This window comes from Salmo salar, chromosome ssa01, assembly GCF_905237065.1.
Source record: "Salmo salar chromosome ssa01, Ssal_v3.1, whole genome shotgun sequence".
Lineage (NCBI taxonomy): Eukaryota > Metazoa > Chordata > Actinopteri > Salmoniformes > Salmonidae > Salmo > Salmo salar.
This window is the reverse complement of record NC_059442.1, coordinates 121,679,770-121,705,364: the sequence shown is the minus strand read 5'-3', so window position 1 is coordinate 121,705,364 and position 25,595 is coordinate 121,679,770. Positions and strand designations below refer to the sequence as shown.

The window sequence follows — 25,595 nt, the reverse complement described above, 5'->3', positions numbered from 1 at the left end:
AATTAACCTTATACTGGCCAGGACGTGACAACAGACAATGACTTCATCAAACAACACTGTTTCACGACGCATCAGTGACATGACAGGAGATGGGGGGTAAATTAAGGAAGACATCCTCTTCTGCAAACCACTGGAAACCAGGACAACAGGAGAGGATATTTTTAAAGTACTGGACAGCTTTGTGACATCAAATGGACTTGGTCAAGATGTGTTGGTATCTGTACTGATGGCGCAAAAGCCATGACAGGGAGACATAGTGGAGTGGTAACGTGCGTGCAAGCAGTTGCTCCCAACGCCACTTGGGTACACTGCAGCATCCACCGAGGGACTGTTGCTGCCAAGAGAATGCCTGACGGCTTGAAAGACATTTTGGACACTACAGTGAAAATGGTTAACTTTGTTAAAGCAAGGCCCCTGAACTCTCGTGTATTTTCTTCACTATGCAAAGATATTGGCAGCGACCATGTAACACTTTTACAACATACAGAAGTGCGCTGGTTATCAAGGGGCAAAGTATTGACACGTTTTTTTATTGAGAGACAAGCTTAAAGTTTTCTTTACTGACCATAATTTTCACTTGTCTGACCGCTTGCATGATGACAAGTTTCTCACACGACTGGCCTATCTGGGTGATGTTTTATCTCGCCTGAATGATCTGAATCTAGGATTTCAGGATTACAACTATATTCAGTGTGCGGGACAAAATTTAGGCTATGGTTAAGAATTTGGAGCTCTTCTCTGTCTGCATTAACAAGGACAACACACAGGTCTTTCCATCAGAGTTTTTTGTGTGCCAATGAACTCAAGCTTACGGACAATGTCAAATGTGATATAGCGAAGCACCTGAGTGAGTTGGGTGTGCAATTACGCAGGTACTTTTCCGAAATGGATGACACAAACAACTGGATTTGTTATCCCTTTCATGCCCTGCCTCCAGTCCACTTATCGATATCTGAACAAGAGAGCCTTATCGAAATTGCATTAAGTGGTTCTGTTAAAATTTGAATTTAATCAGAAGCCACTTCAAGATTTCTGGATTGGGCTGCGCTCAGAGTATCCTGCCTTAGCCTTCCCTGTAGCTCAGTTGGTAGAGCATGGTGTTTGCAACGCCAGGGGTTGTGGGTTCGATTCCCACGGGGGGCCAGCACAGGAAAATAATTATATGAAATGTATGCATTCACTACTGTAAGTCGCTCTGGATAAGAGCGTCTGCTAAATGACAAAAACGTAAATGTAAATGTTGGCAAATCACGCTGTTAAGACACTGATGCCCTTTACAATCACGTACCTATGTGAGAGTGGATTCTCTGCCCTCACTAGCATGAAAACTAAATACAGGCACAGACTGTGTGTGGAAAATATTTAAGACTGAGACTCTCCAATACAAGCAAATATTGTAGAGTTATGTGCATGCTTTCAAGGACACCCTTCTCATTATATATAAGATGGCTAAATAAAGAGCAAAATGATTGATTATTATTTTAAACTCAGCAAAAAAAGATACGTCCTCACTGTCAACTGCGTTTATTTTCAGCAAACTTAACGTGCAAGTATTTGTATGAACATAACAAGATTCAACAACTGAGATGTAAGCTGAACAAGTTCCACAGACATGTGGCTAACAGAAATTGAATAATGTGTCCCTTAACCTCTTGAGGATACCCTAGGATAGGGGGCGCCACAGCGCATTTTGAAAAAAATGTGTTCCCATTTTCAACGGCCTACTAATCAAACTCAGAAGCTAGGACATGCATATACTTATTATATATGGATAGAAAACACCCTAAAGTTTCTAAAACTGTTTGAATGGTGTCTGTGAGTATAACAGAACTCCTATGGCAGTCAAAACCCCGAGACCGATTGAAACAGGAAGTGGAATTCAGAATTGTGGACTCGACTTCTCATCTTTCGCTATTAATCACACCGTTAACAATGGTTCAGTGAGCACTTCCTATTGCTTCCACTAGATGTCGCCAGTCTTTTCACAGTGGTTTGAGCCTTATACAGTCGAAACTCAGTGAATGAGACGCGTTGGAAATTGGTCACAGGGGATGGGCCATCACCATTATGACGCCGGCGGCCATGTCTACCCCCACCTTTGTAAACGGTTTGAAACACAATGAAATCATCCCCCTCGAATCTTATTGGCTCTCTTGGTGTTACAGGCCCTGAAGATTAATATTTTACAACGTTTGACATGTTTGAACGAACCTAAATGGGAAAAAAACGTTTCATTTCGAAACGGCTGTGCCGCGCCCGGCAGAGTATTTGGATACAGCATTCAGACGCGCTAACAACAGAAAGCTAATGGAACATAAATGATGGACTTTTTCGACCGAAAATACATCCGTTGTGGACCTGGGATTCCTGGAAGTGCTTTCTGATGAAGACAACTAAAGGTAGGCGATTATTGACAATATTATACAAGATGAGATGTGACATGCGATTGTTCCAAGATGGCGCCGAGCTCGGTTTATTAGCTCATTTTCTGTGTATCGCATCTCCTTTTATCGCAAAGTGTGATTACCCAGTAAAGTTAATTTAAAATCTGGTATGACAGGTGTTCTCAAGAGATATTCATCTATAAATGTTAGATTGATAATATAAATTTAAAAAATCGTTTTCGAATAGTAATAAATGGAATTATGCGCTGTTTCCCGGGACGCATTTGAGGGGAAAATAGTCAGTCAACGTTACGCGCCGATGTAAAATGCTGTTTTTATATATAAATATGACCTTTATTGAACAAAAGAATGCATGCATTGTATAACATGATGTCCTAGGTGTGTCATCTGATGAAGTTTGTAAAAGGTTAGTGCTGCATTTAGCTGTTTTTGGTTATTTGTGATGCAAGTGGTTGGTCGGAAAATGGCTATGTTGCTGCTTTTTACGATGGACTCATCTAACATAATCTAATGATTTGCTTTTCCTGTAAAACCTTTTTGAAATCGGACGACGTGGGTCGATTCAGGAGAGGTGTATCTATAAAAATATATATATATATATATTAATTTTTTAAAATAAAAATTATGATTTTTTTTATGCTAATTGGCGATATGATTTTTCGCTGGATTTTGATCCCGCTAACGGGATCAGACGCTGAACAAAGGGGGGTCAAATGTAGCAGTCAGTATCTGGTGTGGCCACCAGCTTTATTAAGTACTGCAGTGCATCTCCTCCTCATGGACTGCACCAGATTTGCCAGTTCTTACTGTGAGATGTTAACCCACTCATCCACCAAGGCACCTGCAAGTTCTCAGACATTTGTAGGGGGAATGGCCCTAGCCCTCACCCTCCGATCCAACAGGTCCCAGACGTGACGTGACGTGAGATCCGGGCTCTTCGCTGGCCATGGCAGAACACTGACATTCCTGTCTTGCAGGAAATCACGCACAGAATGAGCAGAATGACTGATGGCATTGTCATGCTGGAGGGTCATGTCAGGATGAGCCTGCAGGAAGGGTACCACATGAGGGAGGAGGATGTCTTCCCTGTAACGCACAGCATTAAGATTGCCTGTAATGACAACAAGCTCAGTCCATTGATGCTGTGACACACCGCCCCAGACCATGACGGACCCTCCACCTCCAAATCGATCCCGCTCCAGAGTACAGGCCTCAGTGTAACGCTCATTCATTTGATGATAAAGTCGAATCCGATCATCACCCCTGGTGAGACAAAACCGCGACTCGTCAGTGAAGAGCACTTTTTGCCAGTCCTGTCTGGTCCAGCGACGGTGGGTTTATGCCCATAGGCAACGTTGTTGCCGGTGATGTCTGGTGAGGACCTACCTTACAGCAGCCCTACAAGCCCTCAGTCCAGCCTCTCTCAGCCTATTGCGGACAGTCTGAGCACCTATGTAGGGATTGTGCGTTCCTGGTATGACTCGGGCAGTTGTTCTTGCCATCCTGTACCTGTCCCGCAGGTGTGATGTTCGGATATACTGATCCTGTGCAGGTGTTGTTACACGTGGTCTGCCACTGCGAGGATGATCAACTGTCCATCCTGTCTCCCTGTAGCGCTGTCTTAGGCATCTCACAGTAGGGACATTGCAATTTATTGCCCTGGCCACATCTGCAGTCCTCATGCCTTCTTCCAGCATGCCTAAGGTACATTCACGCAGATGAGCAGGGACCCTGGGCATCTTTCTTTTGGTGTTTTTCAGAGTCAGTAGAAAGGCCTCTTTAGTGCCCTACATTTTCATAATTGTGACTTTAATTGCCTACTGTCTGTAAGCTGTTAGTGTCTTAACGACCGTTCCACAGGTGCATGTTCATTAATTGTTTATGGTTCATTGAACAAGCATGGGAAACAGTGTTTAAACCCTTTACAATGAAGATCTGTGAAGTTATTTTGATTTTTACGAATTATCTTTGAAAGACAGGGTCCTGAAAAGAGACATTTCTTTTTTTCTGCGTTTATTATTATTTGTGCCTCTACTATAAGAGCTCTCTGTCACTTCCCACGAGCCGGATTGTGTTAAACTCTTATTCTTATGTTTAATAAATGTATTGAAAAGTGTGTGGCAGGCTTACAATGATGGAAAATAAACTTTTGAGAGTGCGTTGATCCTTTGCTAGAGAGGGTACACAGCTGGACCTTGAATGTTTGAAGGGGTACAGGACTATAAAACGTTTGGGAACCACTGCTGTAGACTAAAATGTGAACCAATGGACAAAGTTAAATGTACACCACTCCATCTGTATGTGTGGTGTGTGTGTGTGTGAGTGTGTGTGTGTGTGTGTGTTTATGCATGTTTCTGCTTGTGTTTGTGTCTGTATGTACACAAGCTACCATTTTTTGCCCCGGGGAGACTACAGACTGGGGGGCAATACGGGTGGGGGTTAGAGGAGAATGGGGTGTAGGAAAACCACATCCATGTGCTACAACCCCTTCATTTTACATCCATTTTCCATAATCTTCCCCCTTCACCTAATCTCCCAACATACACATGTGCTCAATCCATATACAGTTGAAGTCATTAAAATTTGTTTTTCAACCACTCCACAAATGTCTTGTTAACAAACTATAGTTTTGGCATCTCGGTTAGGATATCTACTTTGTGCATGACACAAGTAATTTTTCCAACAATTGTTTACAGACAGATTATTTCACTTATAATTCACTGTATCACAATTCCAGTGGGTCAGAAGTTTACATACACTAAGTTGACTGTGCCTTTAAACAGCTTGGAAAATTCCAGAAAATGATGGCATGGCTTTAGAAGGTTCTGATAGGCTAATTGACATCATTTGAGTCAATTGGAGGTGTACCTGTGGATGTATTTCAAGGCCTATTGTCAAACTCAGTGCCTCTTTGCTTGACATCATGGGAAAATCAAAGGAAATCAGCCAAGACCTCAGAAACAAAATTGTAGACCTCCACAAGTCTGATTCATCCTTGGGAGCAATTTCCAAATGCCTGAAGGTACCACGTTCATCTGTACAAATAATAGTACACAAGTATAAACACCATGGGACCACACAGCCATCATACCGCTCAGGAAGGAGACACGTTCCGTCTCCTAGAGATGAACATACTTTGGTGCGAAAGTGCTAATCAAGCCCAGAACAACAGCAACGGATCTTGTGAAGATGCTGGAGGAAACAGGTACAAAAGTATCTATATCCACAGTAAAACGAGCCCTATATCGACATAACCTGAAAGGCCATTCAGCAAGGAAGAAGCCACTGCTCCAAAACCGCCATAAAAAAGCCAGACTACGGTTTGCAACTGCACATGGGGACAAAGATCGTACTTTTTGGAGAAATGTCCTCTGGTCTGATGAAACAAAGATATTACTGTTTGGCCATAATGACCATTGTTATATTTGGAGGAAAAAGGGGGAGGCTTGCAATCCGAAGAACACCATCCCAACCGTGAAGCACGGCTGTGGCAGCATCATGTTGTGGGGGTGCTTTGCTGCAGGAGGGACTGGTGTACTTCACAAAATAGATGGCATCATGAAGAAGAAAAATGTGGATATATTGGAGCAACATCTCAAGACATCAGTCAGGAAGTTAAAGCTTGGTCGCAAATGGGTCTTGCAAATGGACAATGACCCCAAGCATACTTCCAAAGTTGTGGCAAAATGGCTTAAGGACATCTAGGTCAAGGTATTGGAGTGGCCATCCCAAAACCCTGACCTCAATCCTATAGAACATTTCTGGGCAGAACTGAAAAAGCGTGTGCGAGCCATGAGGCCTACAAACCTGACTCAGTTACACCAGCTCTGTCAGGAGGAATGGGCCAAAATTCACCCAACTTGTTGTGGGAAGCTTGTGGAAGGTTACCCGAACCATTTGACCCAAGTTAAACAATTTAAATTCAATGCTACCAAATACAATACTAATTGAATATGTGTAGACTTCTCACCCACTGGGAATGTGTTGAAAGAAATATAAGCTGAAATAAATCATTCTCTCTACTATTATTCTGACATTTCACATTCATAAAATAAAGTGGTGATCTTAACTGATCTAAGACGGAGTTTTTACTCAGATTAAATATCAGGAATTGTGAAAAACTGAGTTTAAATGTATTTGGCTAAATGTATTTGGCTAAGGTGTATGCTATCTTCCAACTTCAACTGTAGGAGATGGGGGTCAAAGATTTGACATTCTCCAGACTACCCACGACCTCTGCTTATGCCAATATAAAGATTGTCATTCTGATCAACATTTGATTGTGTTTTGTCTCTGATAGGGTGGAACCGGTCCCCATGGAAAACCTGGCCATCCAGGTCCACCTGGGCTTAAGGTATGTCCTACACACACCATTTTTTTTATTTGTACATTTTAGTCATTTAGCAGAAACTCTTATCCAGAGCGACTTACAGTTAGTGCATTCAAGCTAGTTGGGACAACTACATATCACAGTCATAGTAATTGTATTTTTCCTCAATAAATGAGCTATCAGCAATGTCCGATCTAGTAAAATGACAGTTTTTGGGCATGACAACATTTTAGCTAATGTTAGCTAACGAGTGAAACAGTTTCCGAGACAGTCCAAAAGAAGTGTCAGACTTAGCTAGCTAAGGTAGCTAGCTAGGTAACCCAAACATCGACAAAAATGTACATTTCATTATAATCCTTGAAAACACTTCAGTGAGCTAGCATAGCGAGCATGGTAACGATACTAACGTTAGCTAACTAACATTACCACAGACAGAGATATTAGCACAGAAAATGGCTCGCTGGCTAACAGTCATTAGCTAACGCTTAAGCTAACATTAGCTAGCTACCTTTTATGATAGGACAACCTATTTAACCTGAATGACCATGAAATTCATAATTTGTAATGTTTGTTACTTGCTGTTTTCAGTCAGCCAAAACACCTTTAGTCTGTCAAAATAACATTAGCCATTTTCCACTCAAGTCAGTCACTCAGTAGTAGCACTAGAACTAGAAGACTTTCTCACATTCCGGTGGACTTCATGCACTGGTGGCAGGAGAATTAACCCACTGGCTGGGTCAGATATTGATAGCCCAACCTTAATAACCCTCCACCAACAAAACAACCCAACTATTGACCCAATGCCTGCAACCCAGCAATTAGGTCATCCAAACAAACTAACATTTTTTAGAGTGTAATTTACATCTCAAAGCCATGCATGCAAGAAGCCTTGACCTGTCTGGTGCACATATATTTCTCTGTCCTCAGATTGATTGAAGGCCTCAATCTGTATTTTTGCCTTGTAACTGATTGCTTCTAGAAAGAGAGAAGGAACTATACATGATCAAGATGAGCTAGCTACTAGTTTAAAGCAATGAAAAATCTATTTGTTACAAATAATGAATGTATGGGCTATGTTTGAGAATAATACATGCATTTGTTTACCTTATTACTCTTGAAGACGATGCACTCATTTATCACTCAAAAAGTGTTATGAGTGAGTGCACCACAAACATATTTTACAGGGTGTTGATGCATCCTCCTCTCAGTACTACTTTAGCTGTTGTGCTAGCTAACATAGTACTGAACTGTGACACTAGCATATCGACATACATATTGGTATTAAAAGACAGCAACATATTCACCTAAAAATGTGTTTAGGCAAGTTATTAGTTAGGTAGCTAGCTATCACATGAATTGTGGAAAGAATGTGATATCTAATGTTAGCTGCTAAGTGCTAGCCAGTCATTTAGTGAAGCTGACAGATTGAAACTGGTATCAACAAAATGTGTTTCACTCTATCCCAGTGAGAGGGAGAGGTTGTGGTCCTGGCACCACACTGCCAGTTCTCTGACCTCCTCTCTGTAGGCTGTCTCGTCGTCGATGGTGTTGGAGTTGTGCGTAGCTACGCAGTCGTAGCTACGCAGTGGGTGAACAGGGAATATAGGAGCGGACTAAGCACGCACCCCTGAGGGGCCCCCATGTTGAGGGTCAGCATGGCAGATGTGTTGTTGCCTATTCTCACCACCTGGGGGACAGCCCGTCAGGAAGTCCAGGATCCAGTTGCAGAGAGAGGTGTTTAATCCCAGGTCCTTAGTTTAGTGATGAGCTTGGAGTGCACTATGGTGTTGAATGCTGAGCTGTAGTCAATGAACAGCATTACATGGGTGTTCCTCTTCTCCAGGTGGGAAAGAGCACTGTGGAGTGCAATAGAGTTGGAATCATCTGTAGATCTGTTGGGGCATATGCGAATTAGAGTGGGTCCAGGGTGTCTGATTGTGTTGATATGAGCCATGGCCAGCCTTTCAAAGCATTTCATGGCTACAGATGTGAGTGCTACGGGGTGATAGTCATTTAGACAGTTTACCTTGGCATTCTTGGGTACAGGGACTATGGTGGTCTGCTTGAAACATTTAGGTATTACAATCTGTGAGAGGTTTAAAATGTCAGTGAAGACGCTTCCCAGCTGGTCATCGCATGCTCTGAATACACGTCCTGGTAATCTGTTTGGACCTGTTTAAAGGTCTTACTCACATTGGCTACGGAGAGCATGATCACACAGTCGTCTGGAGCAGCTGGTGCTCTCATGCATGGCTCAGTGTTGCTTGCCTCGAAGCGAGCATAGAAGGCATTTAGCTCGTCTGGTTGGCTTGCGTCACTGCACAGCTCGCAGCTGGGTTTCCCTTTGTAATCCATGATAGTTTGCAAGCCCTGCCACATCCGACGAGCATCAGAACCGGTGTAGTAGGACTCCATCTTGGTCCTCTATTGATGCTTTACATTTTTGATGGTTTGTCGGAGGGCGTAGTGAGATTTCTTTTAAGCATCCGAATTTGTGTCCAGCTCCTTGAAAGCGGCAGCTCTAGCCTTTAGCTCAGAGTGGATGTTGCCTTTAATCCATGGCTTCTGGTTGGGATATGCATGTATGGTCATTGTGGGGACGATGTCGTCGGTGCACTTAATAAGGAAGCCAGTACCTTCAGGCATTTGGAAATTAACCTGTTAGGGCTAGGGGGCAGTATTGACACAGCCGGATAAAAAACGTACCCGATTTAATCTGGTTACTACTCCTGCCCAGTAACTAGAATATGCATATAATTATTGGCTTTGGATAGAAAACACCCTAAAGTTTCTAAAACTGTTTGAATGGTGTCTGTGAGTATAACAGAACTCATATGGCAGGCCAAAACCTGAGAAGATTTCAAGCAGGAAGTGGCCTGTCTGAGAAGTAGTGTTTCATCTTGGCTCTTTTTATTGAAGACTCAGGATCTGTGCAATAACGTGACACTTCCTACAGCTTCCATAGGCTCTCAGAGCCCGGGAAAAAGCTGAACGATATCGAGGCAGGCTCTGGCTGAAACACTTTATCGCTTTTGGCAAGTGGCCACTCAGAGTACTATGGGCTTAGGCGCGTGCCCGCGTCGACCGAATGCTTTCTTTTCCTTTGTCTGTTTACCTAAACGCAGATTCCCGGTCGGAATATTATCGCTTTTTTATAAGAAAAATGGCATAAAAATTGATTTTAAACAGCGGTTGACATGCTTCGAAGTACGGTAATGGAATATTTAGAATTTTTTTGTCACGGATTGCGCCATGCTCGCCACCCTTATTTACCCTTTAGGATAGTGTCTTGAACGCACGAACAAAACGCCGCTATTTGGATATAACGATGGATTATTTTGGACCAAACCAACATTTGTTAACCTCTCTAGGCTAGGCGGGACGAATTCGTCCCACCTACGTAACAGCCACTGCTATCCTGTGGCGCGATTTTCAAAACCTTAAAAATCCTATTACTTCAATTTCTCAAACATATGACTATTTTACAGCCATTTAAAGACAACACTCTCGTTAATCTAACCACACTGTCCGATTTCAAAAAGGCTTTACAACGAAAGCAAAACATTAGATTATGTCAGCAGAGTACCAAGCCAGAAATAATCAGACACCCATTTTTCAAGCCAGCATATAATGTCACCAAAACCCAGAAGACAGCTAAATGCAGCACTCACCTTTGATGATCTTCATCAGATGACAACCCTAGGACATTATGTTATACAATACATGCATGTTTTGTTCAATCAAGTTCATATTTATATCAAAAACCAGCTTTTTACATTAGCATGTGACGTTCAGAACTAGCATACCCCCGCAAACTTCCGGGGAATTCGCTAACATTTTACTAAATTACTCACGATAAACGTTCACAAAAAGCATAACAATTATTTTAAGAATTATAGATACAGACCTCCTCTATGCACTCGATATGTCCGATTTTAAAATAGCTTTTTGGTGAAAGCACATTTTGCAATATTCTAAGTACATAGCCCAGGCATCACGGGCTCGCTATTTAGACACCCGGCAAGTTTAGCACTCACCATAATCATATTTACTATTATAAAAGTTTCATTACCTTTTGTTGTCTTCGTCAGAATACACACCCAGGACTGCTACTTCAATAACAAATGTTGGTTTGGTCCAAAATAATCCATCGTTATATCCGAATAGCGGCGTTTTGTTCGTGCGTTCCAGACACTATCCGAAATAGTAAAGAAGTGTCACGCGCATGGCGCAATTCGTGACAATAAAATTCTAAGTATTCCATTACCGTACTTCGAAGCATGTCAACCGCTGTTTAAAATCAATTTTTACGACATTTTTCTCGTAGAAAAGCGATAATATTCCGACAGGGAATCTCCTTTTCGGCAAACAGAGGAAAAAATCCCAAAGGCGGGGGCGGTCGGGGTCACGCGCATAAGCCAGTGTCCCTTGATCGGCCACTTGAGAAAGGCGATAATGTGTTTCAGCCTGGGGCTGGAATGACGACATTCTGTTTTTTCCCAGGCTCTGAGCGCCTATGGACGACGTGGGAAGTGTCACGTTAGAGCAGAGATCCTTAGTAAATGATAGAGATGGAAAAGAAGTTCAACAAATGGTCAGACAGGCCACTTCCTGTAAAGGAATCTCTCAGGTTTTGACCTGCCATTTGAGTTCTGTTATACTCACAGACACCATTCAAACAGTTTTAGAAAATTTAGGGTGTTTTCTATCCATATGTAATAAGTATATGCATATTCTAGTTACTGGGTAGGTTTGGTAACCAGATTAAATCGGGTATGTTTTTTATCCAGCCGTGTCAATGCTGCCCCCTAGCCCTAACAGGTTATTGAAGTAGAAGTCCTGGGAGTGCATTCTGACGAAGACAACAAAGGTAATAACACTTTTCTTATAGTAAATCTGACTTTGATGAGTGCTAAACTTGCTGGGTGTCTAAATAGCTAGCCCTGTGATGCCGGGCTATCTACTGAGAATATTGCAAAATGTGCTTTCACCGAAAAGCTATTTTAAAATCGGACATATCGAGTGCATAGAGGAGTTCTGTATCTATAATTCTTAAAATAATTGTTATGCTTTTTGTGAACGTTTATCGTGAGTAATTTAGTAAATTCACCGGCAGTGTTCGGTGGGAATGCTAGTCACATGCTAATGTAAAAAGCTGTTTTTTTATATAAATATGAACTTGATTGAACATAACATGCATGTATTGTATAACATAATGTCCTAGGGTTGTCATCTGATGAAGATCATCAAAGGTTAGTGCTACATTTAGCTGTGGTTTGGGTTTATGTGACATTATATGCTAGCTTGAAAAATGGGTGTCTGATTATTTCTGGCTGGGTACTCTGCTGACATAATCTAATGTTTTGCTTTCGTTGTAAAGCCTTTTTGAAATCGGACAGTGTGGTTAGATTAACGAGAGTCTTGTCTTTAAAATGGTGTAAAATAGTCATATTTTAGAAAAATTGAAGTAATAGCATTTCTAAGGTATTTGAATAACGCGCCACAGGATTCAACTGGCTGTTGAGTAGGTGGAGCCCATAGAGGTTAAAGGCACAGTCAGCTTAGTGTTTGTAAACTTCTGACCCACTGGAATTGTGATACAGTGAATTATAAGTGAAATAATCTGTCTGTAAACAATTGTTGGAAAAATTACTTGTGTCATGCACAAAGTTGATGTCCTAACCAAGATGCCAAAACTACAGTTTATCAAGAAATTTGTGGAATGGTTGAAAAACGAGTTTTAATGACTCTAACCCCTAAGTGTATGTAAACTTCCGACTTCAACTGTAGGTAAATTAGTAATCTGTTTTGGAGTTGTAAATATATATTACACTTTTTTTAGATCTATTTTACCATATAATCGCTGGAGACAAATGTGAAATCAGTCATATGGCAACAAACTGAAGCATATCAACTTTCCCACAGTAAAGTTAATGTAAAGCTGTGCCATTATGCAGAATGTAATTTGTAAGGCCTTTTACAAATCATCCAATATACTTCACCAGAGAGCATGACTTAGCCACAGAGTATCATTATCTTCTTTTAAAGCTGTGGATTGTTTCAAATCATAAGCATGTAGGCCTATATGCAATTTGGGCAGCATCTGGCTGTTTGAGATGCGGCTGCCAGTGAAAAGCAATGCATCTAAAATATGTGTGAAGATAATGTGTCTTGAATAATTTGACATGTTAAACCAAGAAGAAGATATTGTGTCTCTCTCCAGAATGCGCTGAGCTGTCTCCCGCCAATTCTTGCGTTTGTCTTGGACGTGTGTTTGTCTTGTCCCGTGGAATTAATCGTTTTTCCTCATTTTTTCCGTATATATTTTGTGTATATTTTAATCACTCTTTCCATCTACGGACTGAATATACTTTCCTGCATCCCGTCTCACCCAATGTGGTGCAGATCTGCTATTTTTATACTTTAGAACCAGAACCCCCATCAGAAGCTAGCCAGCTAACTTGCTACCTAACTAACACGGACACCAACTAGCTAACTAATTAACATGGACACCAGCCAGCTTCGGCTCGGTCAATACTTGCCAGTTGGCACAGCGCAATTTCAACCCAGAGCATATCGGACTGATTTTTCTCTACCACATCACCGGATTCCTACTGCAAGCTCTGGACCAGTACACACGGATTATCGCAGCTAGCTAGCTGCAACCTGAGTGGCTACTGCTGGCTAACGTCTCTGTCCCGAAGCAAGCACCAGTTATCCTTGAGCTAGCCTCGAGCTAGGCCCATCTCCTGGATAGCCAAAGAGGTCTACCAGCTAATTATTGGGCTACAATACCTATTTTGCCAATTGGCCTGGACCCTTTTTGCCGACATGGAGCCCCGGCGATCCAGAATGACTGGTCTGCCGACGTAATCGTCCAAGGTTTCAACAGGCTTTTCCGTTGCGATGTCACTGTAGACCCATCTGCTATCCCCGGCCCGTTAGCTGTCTGAATCGCCATGTCTCCAGCTCGCCTAGCGTAGTAGCGACTACTGAATGGCTGCCTGACCCACCTATTGCTGCTCATTGGACCCTATGATCACTCGGTTATACATGTCTCTCCCTAATGTCAATATGCCTTGTCTACTGGGGTTTAGGTTAGTTATTATTGTTTTATTTCACTGTAGAGCCCCCAGTCCCGCCCTACATGCCTTAAATAGCTATTTTGCCCCACCCCCCACACATGCGGAGACCTCACCTGGCTTAACTGGTGCCTCCAGAGACACTACCGCTCGCATCGTCACTCAATGCCTAGGTTTACTTCCACTGTACTCACATCACATCCACTGTACTCACATACCATACCCTTGTCTGTACATTATGCCCTGAATCTATTCCACCACGCCCAGAAATCTGCTCCTTTTATTCTCTGTTCCCAACGCACTAGACAACCAGTTCTTATAGCCTTTAGCCCTACCCTTATCCTACTCCTCCTCTGTTCCTCTGGTGTTGTAGAGGTTAACCCAGGCCCTGTAGACCCCAGCACCACACCTATTCCCAGGCCCCAGGCACTCTCATTTGTTGACTTCTGTAACTGTAAAAGCCTTGTTTTAATGCATGTTCACATCAGAAGCCTCCCCCCTAAGTTTGTTTTATTCGCTGCTTTAGCACACTGTCTGCATCCTGGCTTAGGAAGGCCACCAAAAATTCAGAAATTTCCATCCCCAACTACATTTTCCTACACTGGTGGCATTCAAATCAAATCAAATCAAATGTATTTATATAGCCCTTCGTACATCAGCTGATATCTCAAAGTGCTGTACAGAAACCCAGCCTAAAACCCCAAACAGCAAGCAATGCATGTGAAAGAAGCACGGTGGCTAGGAAAAACTCCCTAGGAAAAACTCCCTAGAAAGGCCAAAAACCTAGGAAGAAACCTAGAGAGGAACCAGGCTATGAGGGGTGGCCAGTCTTCTTCTGGCTGTGCCGGGTGGATATTATAACAGAACATGGTCAAGATGTTAAAATGTTCATAAATGACCAGCATGGTCAAATAATAATAAACATAGTAGTTGTCGATGGTGCAACAAGCACGTCCGGTGAACAGGTCAGGGTTCCATAGCCGCAGGCAGAACAGTTGAAACTGGAGCAGCAGCATGGCCAGGTGGACTGGGGACAGCGAGGAGTCATCATGCCAGGTAGTCCTGAGGCATGGTCCTAGGGCTCAGGTCCTCCGAGAGAAAGAAAGAAAGAGAGAAAGAGAGAATTAGAGAGAGCATATTTAAATTCACACAGGACACCGGATAAGACAAGAGAAATACTCCAGATGTAACAGACTGACCCTAGCCCCCCGACACATAAACTACCGCAGCATAAATACTGGAGGCTGAGACAGGAGGGATCAGAAGACACTGTGGCCCCATCCGATGATACCCCCGGACAGGGCCAAACAGGCATTACACGTATGGTTGATGAGGATCTCCATATTGCAAATGTACGGTCCCTTACTAGACATCTGCGAGTGTTATTAAAATAGGCCGACGGTCTCAGGTCGTGCCCCAGGGCCAGATCTTCCGGGAAGTCATCAAATAAAGTCTCTTGGAAATTTGGTTTCCGTTTTATAAAATGTAACATTTTTGGTCATTTTTCCGCTGTACCGGAAAATTCCACCAGATGGCGACTGGCTGCTTATTGCAAATGGACAAAACATCACCAAACGGACATGGCTGTTTCTCCTAAACGGAAAAGACTTCGAAGACAAAACTCATGAGCACAGGTTTGGCCAAAGAGTCTTTTAGCCCAGAAACAAGATGGCGTCGAGGCCTCAACGCTTTTTGATTTAACCTGTTATGGATAGGGGGCAGTATTTTCACGGCCGGATAAAAAACGTACCCGATTTAATCTGATTATTACTCCTGCCCAGAAACTAGAATATGCATATAATTATTAGCTTTAGATAAAAAATACTCCAAAGTTTCTAAAACTGTTTGAATGGTGTCTGTGAGTATAACAGAACTCATTTGGCAGGCCAAAACCTGAGAAGATTCTGTACAGCAAGTACCCTGTCTGACCATTTCTTGGCCTTCTTGATCATCTCTATCCAAAACAGGGGATCTCTGCTGTAACGTGACACTTCCTACGGCTCCCATAGGCTCTCAGAAGGCGGCAAAAAGCTGAATGGTGGCTTTGCAGGCCCTGGCTGAAAAACATTAGCGCATTTAGATAGTGGTCGATCAGAGAACAGAGACTGGAGGTGCGTGCACGAGGCGACTCCATGTTTTTATTCAAACATCTTTGAACGAAAACAACGACTCCCGGTCGGAATATTATCGCTTTTTTACACGAAAAATAGCATAAAAATTGATTTTAAACAGCGGTTGACATGCTTCGAAGTACGGTAATGGAATATTTAGAAATTCTTTGTCACGAAACGCATCGGGCGCGTAACCCTTCGTCACCCTTGGATAGTGTCTTGAACGCACTAACAAAACGCCGCTATTTGGATATAACTATGGATTATTTGGAACCAAACCAACATTTGTTATTGAAGTAGAAGTCCTGGGAGTGCATTCTGACGAAGAACAGGAAAGGTAATCAAATTTTTCTTATAGTAAATCTGAGTTTGGTGAGGGTCAAAGTTGGTGGGTGTCAAAATAGCTAGCCTGTGATGGCGAGCTATCTACTCAGAATATTGCAAAATGTGCTTTCACCGAAAAGCTATTTGAAAATCGGACACCTCGATTGCATAAAGGAGTTCTGTATCTATAATTCTTAAAATAATTGTTATGTTTTTTGTGAACATTTATCGTGAGTAATTTAGTAAATTCACCGGAAGTGTTCGGTGGGAATGCTAGTTCTGAATGTCACATGCTAATGTAAAAAGCTGGTTTTTGATATAAATATGAACTTGATTGAACAAAACATGCATGTATTGTATAACATAATGTCCTAGGCGTGTCATCTGATGAAGATCATCAAAGGTTAGTGCTGCATTTAGCTGGGGTTTGGGTTTATGTGACATTATATGCTAGCTTGAAAAATGGGTGTCTGATTATTTCTGGCTGGGTACTCTGCTGACATAATCTAATGTTTTGCTTTCGCTGTAAAGCCTTTTTGAAATCGGACAGTGTGGTTAGATAAAGGAGAGTCTTTAAAATGGTGTAAAATAGTCATATGTTTGAAAAATGGACGTTTTTGGATTTTTGAGGAATTTGTAATTCGCGCCACGCCTATCATTGGATATTGGAGCAGGTGTTCCGCTAGCGGAACGTCTAGATGTAAGAGGTTTTAAGGCCCATTTTCTGGGATTAAAGGTCAAAAACGGTAATACAGCGCTAATTTGACCGCTTCACGGCTAAGTACATAAACCTACGGTGTAAGGAAAAAAAAGAACCAGCCATTTATCTATCGTACTTTACGAGAAATTATTAAATGTCCGTTTGGTGATGGTTAAAGAAATGTTTTTTTTTCCCACAAAGTTATAGATCCAGTTGCGGCGTGTTCAGCCGAATCCATTAAGGCCGGTTTCGGAGCTCTATGTGATTTCTGTGATTTTCTGTGATTTTCTGAACTCACACACACACAGTCAATGGGGAGTGACACAGTGTGAGGCTTACAGACACACAGCCTGCAAAAGTTACCTGCGTTCGAACTATCAAAGAACCGTCAGACCTAGAGCTCTGAAACTTTATATACATGTTCTAGAGCTTAAGTCGATAGTGCACGGTGAGTTCTGTGGCTCTAGAAGGTTCTCCGGTCGAGAAACAGCCTTGTCCGTTTGCAATGACTTCAATTAATTTTGAACATCGCGAAAATGACGACATTTAGAAAAGTCCCAGAATCACAAGACTAGGGGCATTGAAACCGCCTCGGCCCATAGAGACGGACCCTAAAGTTTCTGTCCGATAGCTCTTTCAGGGACCCCGTAGCAATGCCTGGACAAAGTGCATTTTCAGCACTAATTAAAGTCTCTGCTCCGGCTCCGAATGACCTATCGAGCCAAAACTCGGGATTCGGGGTTGCCTCAGCTAGGCTACACATAATGTCAGAACTGGACCCACAGCTAGAACGTAACTACGTGTTTATTATGGTTTAAACAGAAGGCACTGTGAATTTTGGGCCTGCTCTGAAATATGTGATAGTTGACTTCTAAGCGTGGGTTTGGTGTCAGTATGTATCAGTTTGGTGTAGAATAATATCTTATTGACTGATGGACGCTGACTTGATGGCTGACTTTTGTCCGTTTGCAATAAGTTTAAACAGTGATGAACCATCAACATATGGACAGACTGAAATCAACACTAAAAGTGTGGGCAAATGGCATCATCGTAGTCTCTAGGCCATGCCGAGTTCAAGGAGATGCCCACTTGACCGTAGCTCACTCTGTCTGACCGCAGCGACCGTGCAAATGAAGCCTGACTTGTAGTGATTTAATGATGCTTTGGACATATTGCGGCCTTTGGGTCACACAGAGACACGCCGTTTTCGATGGGCTCATCGCGGGGAGGTTGGGGTGGACAAGCCACAGAGTTATTCTAGCTGCGTGCACCGGTTCATGTAGTCTGACACATGCGAGTTTCTCCCTAAGGATAACATGGGTTTACAGGTTATGCTCTAACTCTGCTTCTGTGCAGGCCATTTTCAAAATGCCTTTTACCACATGTTCAGGGTCACCTGTACCTCTACAGATATCAACATGAAAAGATTGAATTGTCCCCTTCATATCTTAAAGCGGAAATGTGAACTTTACCTTCAAATAGGGCTGAAATCATCAAATTGGGAGGCTTAAATCATCACAGAAAGGGAAACAAATGGCATCACCATAGTCCCTAGGCCGTGCCAAGTTCAACGAGATAGCCCACTTGACCGTAGTTCGCTCAGTCTGACGGCAGCGACTGTGCAAAAAAGTAGTCCCAAAATGAAGCCTGACCTAAATTTCAGGTGCTTTTGGGTGACAGCTGCAGAACCGTTAAGGCTGTGTTGATTCTAAGCTTCCTGGAGCAACCGGAAGTGGTTAAATTCACCCTAAAAGTGGTTTTGATTTCACAACCTGCAGTTAGGTACAAATACTGCATTCAACCCTCTGTAAATCAGTCAGTTCTTAACGTAAAGACTTGAAACTCAGGATTCTGTAAAAGCCTACCCCAATGAGGATATGTGTCTACTGTCAGCTTCCTGTGATAACAGAAAGTGCCTTAAATTGGGGCCATAGAGGCTGTTTTGAAGGGTTAAAAAGGTCACATCTTTCCAAAATGTCATATGTGTGATTAGGCAACCCTCATGAACTGAAAATCAGTCATTTCTCCCATCAGATGTCCAAGAAAAAACTCACACACACAAACAGCCAGTGTGGGGCTTACAGACACACAGAGCCTGCAATATCTATTGCAGGCTCTGTGTCTATAAGCCCCACACCAGCGTAAGTGTCTATAAGCCCCACACCAGCGTTTTCACCATCAAATAACTGTCAGACCTAGAGCTCTGAAACTTTATAAACCTGTTCTAGAGCTTAAGTCGGTAGTGCACAGTGAGTTATGTGGCTCTAGTAGGTTCTCAGGCCGAGAAACAGCCTCGTCCATTTGCAATGACTTCAATGAATTTTGAATATCGCGAAAATGACGAACGATGGAGAGGAACCACTATCACTGCTCGGCCATCCCGAGTTCAACAGGCCAGTCAATTGGGCATTTCTGCAGTATATTAGAGCATGTCAAATTCATGATGGTAAATGCCCATTGTAAGACATTGCAAATAGACAGTACATTTCCAATTTATTTAATGAGGGATTTACCATCACCAAATGGACAGGCTGAAATCAACATCAACTAGCAATGGAGAGGAACCACTATCACTGCTAGGCCATCCTGAGTTCAAAAAGCCAGTCAATTGGGCATTTGTGCAGTATATTAGAGCATGTCAAATTCGTGATGGTATATGCCCATTGTAAGACATTGCAAATGGACAGCCGTGCACCTGGTAGTCTGAACGGGTTACCAGGAGCACATTTTTTAAATGTTTTTTTTTAATGCCTTTAAGGGGGTGCAATGGGTCCATGGCCGGGTAGGGAGCACCCCCCACCCGTGCCCATCCCATCAAAAAACGACATAAATTTGTCAATTTCCAATTTATTTAATGAGGGATTTTTTCCATCACCAAATGGACAGGCTGAAATCAACATCAATGAGGAATTCTTACTTCCCATGATCAAACATGACAAATAGACCTTCTAGGTTGATTCAGGGCTTAACATAGTGATATATATCATTTGGTCAGTATAAATGCCATTTGGACATTTCTTATGCCATTTGGACATGGTTCACTGACTTTTGGGTTCGGAAGCCAACTTCCTATGATTAAATATGGCAAATGGGCATAACATCCTGATTTGGTACTTTCAATACTTACGTATGGCATTTGGACATTTCTTATGCCATTTGGCCATGGTTCACTGACTTTTGGGTTCAGAAGCCGACTTCCTGTGAACATATATTACAAATGGACCAAACAAACTCAATAAAATAAGACAAATGTATGTTCATACGGTTATTACATATGTATAATTGACACACAAAAAAACGGTCCAAAAAGCACTTTTTTGAGGTTTTATAATTTATAATTTTTCTTTTTTCAAAATTTCACCCATGGGACCAACTTAGTGACCATTTGCCATATGAAAATCTATGGTGGAGCGCGCTCGGGATTTTTGAGGTATGACACTTGGCCCATGCCATGTTCCACTTGCAATATGGTTTTGATGAACTGCCGTCCATTTGAGTAGTATTTGTGATTGTGTATATGGTTCGCCCAATGCCAATAAGTTGCCATTCATTTTTGTCCATTTCATGGGGGTCTTCCCCTACCGACAAAATCAAACTGCCAAAGGGGGCGGAATTGCAATCTACTGCAGAGATAGCCTGCAGAGTTCTGTCATACTAGCCAGGTCTGTGCCCAAATGTTGCTGTCACAGGGGTCATGAAATGGAGACCAAGACGCAGCGTGGATAGTACTCATTTTCAATGCTTTTAATGACGACACTTGACAAAACAAGAAAACGACCAACAACAGTCCCGTCAGGTACTAAGATTAAACGGAAAACAACTACCCACAAACCCCAAAGGAAAACAGGCTGCCTAAGTATGGCTTCCAATCAGAGACAACGAAAGTCACCTGCCTCTGATTGGAAACCATACCCGGCCAAAACCTGGAAAACAAAACATAGAAATAGAATACTAGAAAAACCCCACCAATAAACAGAAAACCCAAAACCACCCAACACAACCACCTGTCACGCCCTGACCGCTCTACTATGGCAAATTACCTCTTACAAGGGTCAGGAGGTGACAGTTGCTCTTGCTGCTGGTGATTCTCTGATCCACCTCTACGACGCCATTCTGTATACATATGGCCTTTCTTTGGACACTGTGTTAACAAACCTCCAAACGAGCTTCAATGTCATACAACACTCCTTCCGTGGCCTCCAACTACATTTAAAGGCTAGTAAAACTAAATGCATGCTCTTCAACCGATCGCTGCCCGCACCTGCCCGCCCATCGAGCATCACTACTCTGGACAGTTCTGACTTAGAATATGTGGACAACTACAAATACCTAGGTGTCTGGTTAGACTGTAAACTCACATTTAAATCTAGAATCGGCCTCCTATTTCGCAACAAAGCCTCCTTCACTCATGCTGCCAAACATACCCTCGTAAAACTGACTATCCTACCGATCCTTGACTTCGGCGATGTCATTTACAAAATAGCTTCCAACACTCTACTCAGCAAACTGGATGTAGTCCATCACAGTGCCATCTGTTTTGTCACCAAAGCCCCATATACTACCCACCACTGTGACCCGTACGCTCTCGTTGGCTGGCCCTCGCTACATATTCGTTGCCAAACCCACTTGCTCCAGGTCATCTATAAGTCTTTTGCTAGGTAAAGCCCCGCCCTTTCAGCTCACTGGTCACCATAGCAACACCCACCCGTAGCACGCGCTCCAGCAGGTATATTTCACTGGTCATCCCCAAAGCCAACACCTCTTCGGCCGCCTTTCCTTCCAGTTCTCTGCTGCCAATGACTGGAACGAATTGCCAAAACCACTGAAGCTGGAGACTTATATCTCCCTCTCTAACTTTAAGCATCAGCTGTCAGAGCAGCTTACAGATCACTGCCCATCTGTCAATAGCCCATCCAACTACCTCATCCCCATATTGTTATTATTTTTTAGTTTTTGCTCTTTTGCACCCCAGTATCTCTACTTGCACATCATCATCTGTACATCTATCACTCCAGTGTTAATGCTAAATTGTAGTTATTTTGCCTCTATGACCTATTTATTGCCTTACCTCCCTAATCTTACATTTGCACACATCTTACCTCATTTGCACACACTGTATATAGACTTTTTTTCTATTGTGTTATTTACTGTATGTTTGTTTTTTCCATGTGTAACTCTGTGTTGTTGTTTTTGTCGCACTGCTTTGCTTTATCTTGGCCAGGTCGCAGTTGTAAATGAGAAATTGTTCTCAACAGGCCTACCTGGTTAAATAAAGGTGAAATAAAAATATATTTAATAAAAAAAAATTGAAATTGTTTGGAGCACTCCATGTGAGCAATGAGCATGTGTCTGGTGTCTCTGTCCTCTTAATGTTGACGGAGCGTGCCCATATCTAACTGGATGTCTGAGTTCTGATTGTTTTAACTCACCCATCACTAATAATAAGCTATGTCAATGAAATCATTATTTTTTTATCTATAGTGAATGATATTTCCTCACAGTATTTGAAAAATCTTTCCAACACTCTTCCCTTTGATAATCACCAGGCCTCAGTGTGAAAGAGCAAAATGTCATGCTCTGAGGATCCCGTATATCCAGTGGAAATGTCATAAAATAGCCTCCCTGAAAACATTTCCAATTGCGCAAAAACAGCTGTGTCTGGTGTGCTCACAGGTGTTGGAAACTCTGAGGGCCCAGAATAGGCAAGTTGGTACAATGTTGCAAGTTCACAAGTGACAGTCATTGGGCTGGACCCAGTAACACAGATAGAAAGGGAGGGAGGCAGGCAGGCGGAGTATATATAGAGAGATGAAAGAACCTAACAAGCGACAGCTTAGGGCTGCACCTTCATATATACAGTCATACAGTCATTGGGCTGGACCCAGTAACTTAGGTCCTCAAAGTTTTACAGCTGCACCATCGAGAGCATCCTGACGGGTTACATCACTACCTGGTATGGCAACTGCTCGGCCTCTGACCGCAAGGCACTACAGAGGGTAGTGCGTACGGCCCAGTACATCACAGGGGCCAAGCTTACTGCCATCCAGGACCTCTATACCAGGCAGTGTCAGAGGAAGGCTCTAAACATTGTCAAAGACTCCCGCCACCCTAGTCATAGACTGTCCTCTCTGCAACCACACGGCTAGCTGTACCGGAGCGCCAAGTCTAGGTCCAAGAGGCTCTTCCCCTTAGCCATAAGACTCCTTAACAGCTAATCAAATGGCTACCCAGACTATTTGCATTGCCACCCCCCCCCCCCCCCCCGGAATGCTGCTGCTACTCTCTGTTATTATCTATGCATAGTCACTTTAATAACTCTACCTACTCTACATGTACCTATTACCTCATTTACCTCGACACCGGTGCCCCAGCACATTGACTCTGTACATAGCCTCCGCTATTGTTATTTACTGCTGCTCTTCAATAATTTGTTATTCTTATCTCGAACTTCTTTTTAGGTATTTTCTTAAAACTTCATTGTTGGTTAAGGCTTGAAAGTAAGCATTTCACTGTAAGGTCTACCTACACCTGTTGTATTCGGTGCATGTGACAAAGCCTTCCCTATAGCTCAGTTGGTAGAGCATGGTGTTTGCAACGCCAGGGTTGTGGGTTCGATTCCCACGGGGGGCCAGCACAGAAAAAAAATGTATGAAATGTATGCATTCACTACTGTAAGTCGCTCTGGATAAGAGCGTCTGCTAAATGACTAAAATGTAAATGTAAATGTAAATACAATTTGATTTGAGATAGAAAAGGAGGCAGAAAGGCAGAGTTTATATAGAGAGATGAAAGAACCTACAAGTGACAGCTTAGGACCGGACCTTCATAATACAAATCTAATCAAATTTATTTATATAGCCCTTCGTACATCAGCTGATGTCACAAAGTGCTGTACAGAAACTCAGCCTAAAACCCCAAACAGCAAGCAATGCAGGTGTAGAAGCACGGTGGCTAGGAAAAACTCCCTAGAAAGGCCAGAACCTAGGAAGAAACCTAGAGAGGAACCAGGCTATGAGGGGTGGCCAGTCCTCTTCTGGCTGTGCCAGGTGGAGATTATAGCAGAACATGGCCAAGATGTTCAAATGTTCATAGATGTAACGATCGTCATATAGAGGAGACCATGGCGCAGCGTGTTGAGTGCTCATCTTTACTTTTAATGAAAACACTTAAACAAAGAAAACAAAACGACAGCCAAGAGTTCTGTCAGGTTATACTAACAAAACAGATAACAACTACCCATGAAAACAAAGGGAAAAACAGGCTGCCTAAGTATGGCTTCCAATCAGAGACAACTATAGACAGCTGCCTCTGATTGGAAACCATACCCGGCCAAAACATAGAATGCCCACCCACCTATCACACCCTGACCTAACTAAACAGAGAAAACACAGCTCTCCTAGGTCAGAGCGTGACAATAGATGACCATCAGGGTCAAATAATAATAATCACAGTGGAGTAAATGTCAGTTGGCTTTTCATAGCCGATCATTCAGAGTATCCCTACTGCTCCTGTTGTCGCTAGAGAGTTGAAAACAGCAGGTCTGTTATACAGTCATTGGGCTGGACCCAGTAACACATACAGAAAGGGAGGCATGCAGGCGGAGTATGTATAGAGAGATGAAAGAACCTACAAGCGACAGCTTAGGACTGGACATTCATATATATACAGTCATTGGGCTGGACCCAGTAACACAGACAGAAAGGGAGGCAGACAGGCGGAGTATATATATAGAGATGAAAGAACCTGCATTTTCATCAGGATATTTTTTGTGTTTATTTGTTGGCTTTATGTAGTTTTACTTAGTTGACAATGGAAGTTTTAAAGACCTACTGCTACATTGGCCTAGGCTGCCTCTTATTTATTTAGCTGTCAGTGGCTCAAAATCAAATCAAATCAAATGTATTTGTCACATACACATGGTTAGCAGGTGTTAATCCAAGTGTAGCGAAATGCTTGTGCTTCTAGTTCCGACCATGCAGTAATATCTAACAAGTAATCTACCAATTCCACAACAACTACCTTGTACACACAAGTGTAAAGGAATGAATACGAATATGTACATAAAAATATATAAATGAGTGATGGCCGAACGGCATAGGCAAGATGTAATAGATGGTATGGAGTACAGTATATACCTATGAGATGAGTAATGTAGGTTATGAAAACATGATATAAAGTGGCATTGTTTAAAGTGGCTAGTGATACATCTAATTACATCAAGATGGCAAGATGCAGTACATGGTATGGCGTAACAGTATATACATATGAGATGAATAATGTAGGTTATGTAAACATTATCTAATATAAATAATATAAAGTGGCAAGTGATAAATTGATTACATCAATTTTCCCATTATTAAAGTGGCTTGAGTTGAGTCAGTATGTTGGCAGCAGCCACTCAATGTTAGTGATGGCTGTTTAACAGTCTGATGGCCTTGAGATAGAAGCTGTTTTTCAGTCTCTCGGTTCCAGCTTTGATGCACCTGTACTGACCTCGTCTTCTGGATGTTAGCGGGGTGTACAGGCAGTGGCTCGGGTGGTTGCTGTCCTTGATGATCTTTTTGGCCTTCCTGTGACATCGGGTGGTGTAGGTGTCCAGGAGGGCAAGTAGTTTGCACCCGGTGATGCGTTGTGCAGACCTCA

General features: G+C 42.5%; 1 protein-coding gene across 1 annotated transcript in view; it reads left to right on the top strand.

Annotated features, from left to right (window-relative positions):
• Positions 1–25,595, top strand: part of col27a1a (collagen, type XXVII, alpha 1a) — a 366,487-nt gene that overhangs the window by 68,253 nt on the left and 272,639 nt on the right. The window contains exon 5 of the mRNA XM_045688056.1: positions 6,706–6,759. Within this exon, the coding sequence (XP_045544012.1) occupies positions 6,706–6,759 (54 nt within the window). The remainder of the gene's footprint in view (positions 1–6,705; positions 6,760–25,595) is intronic.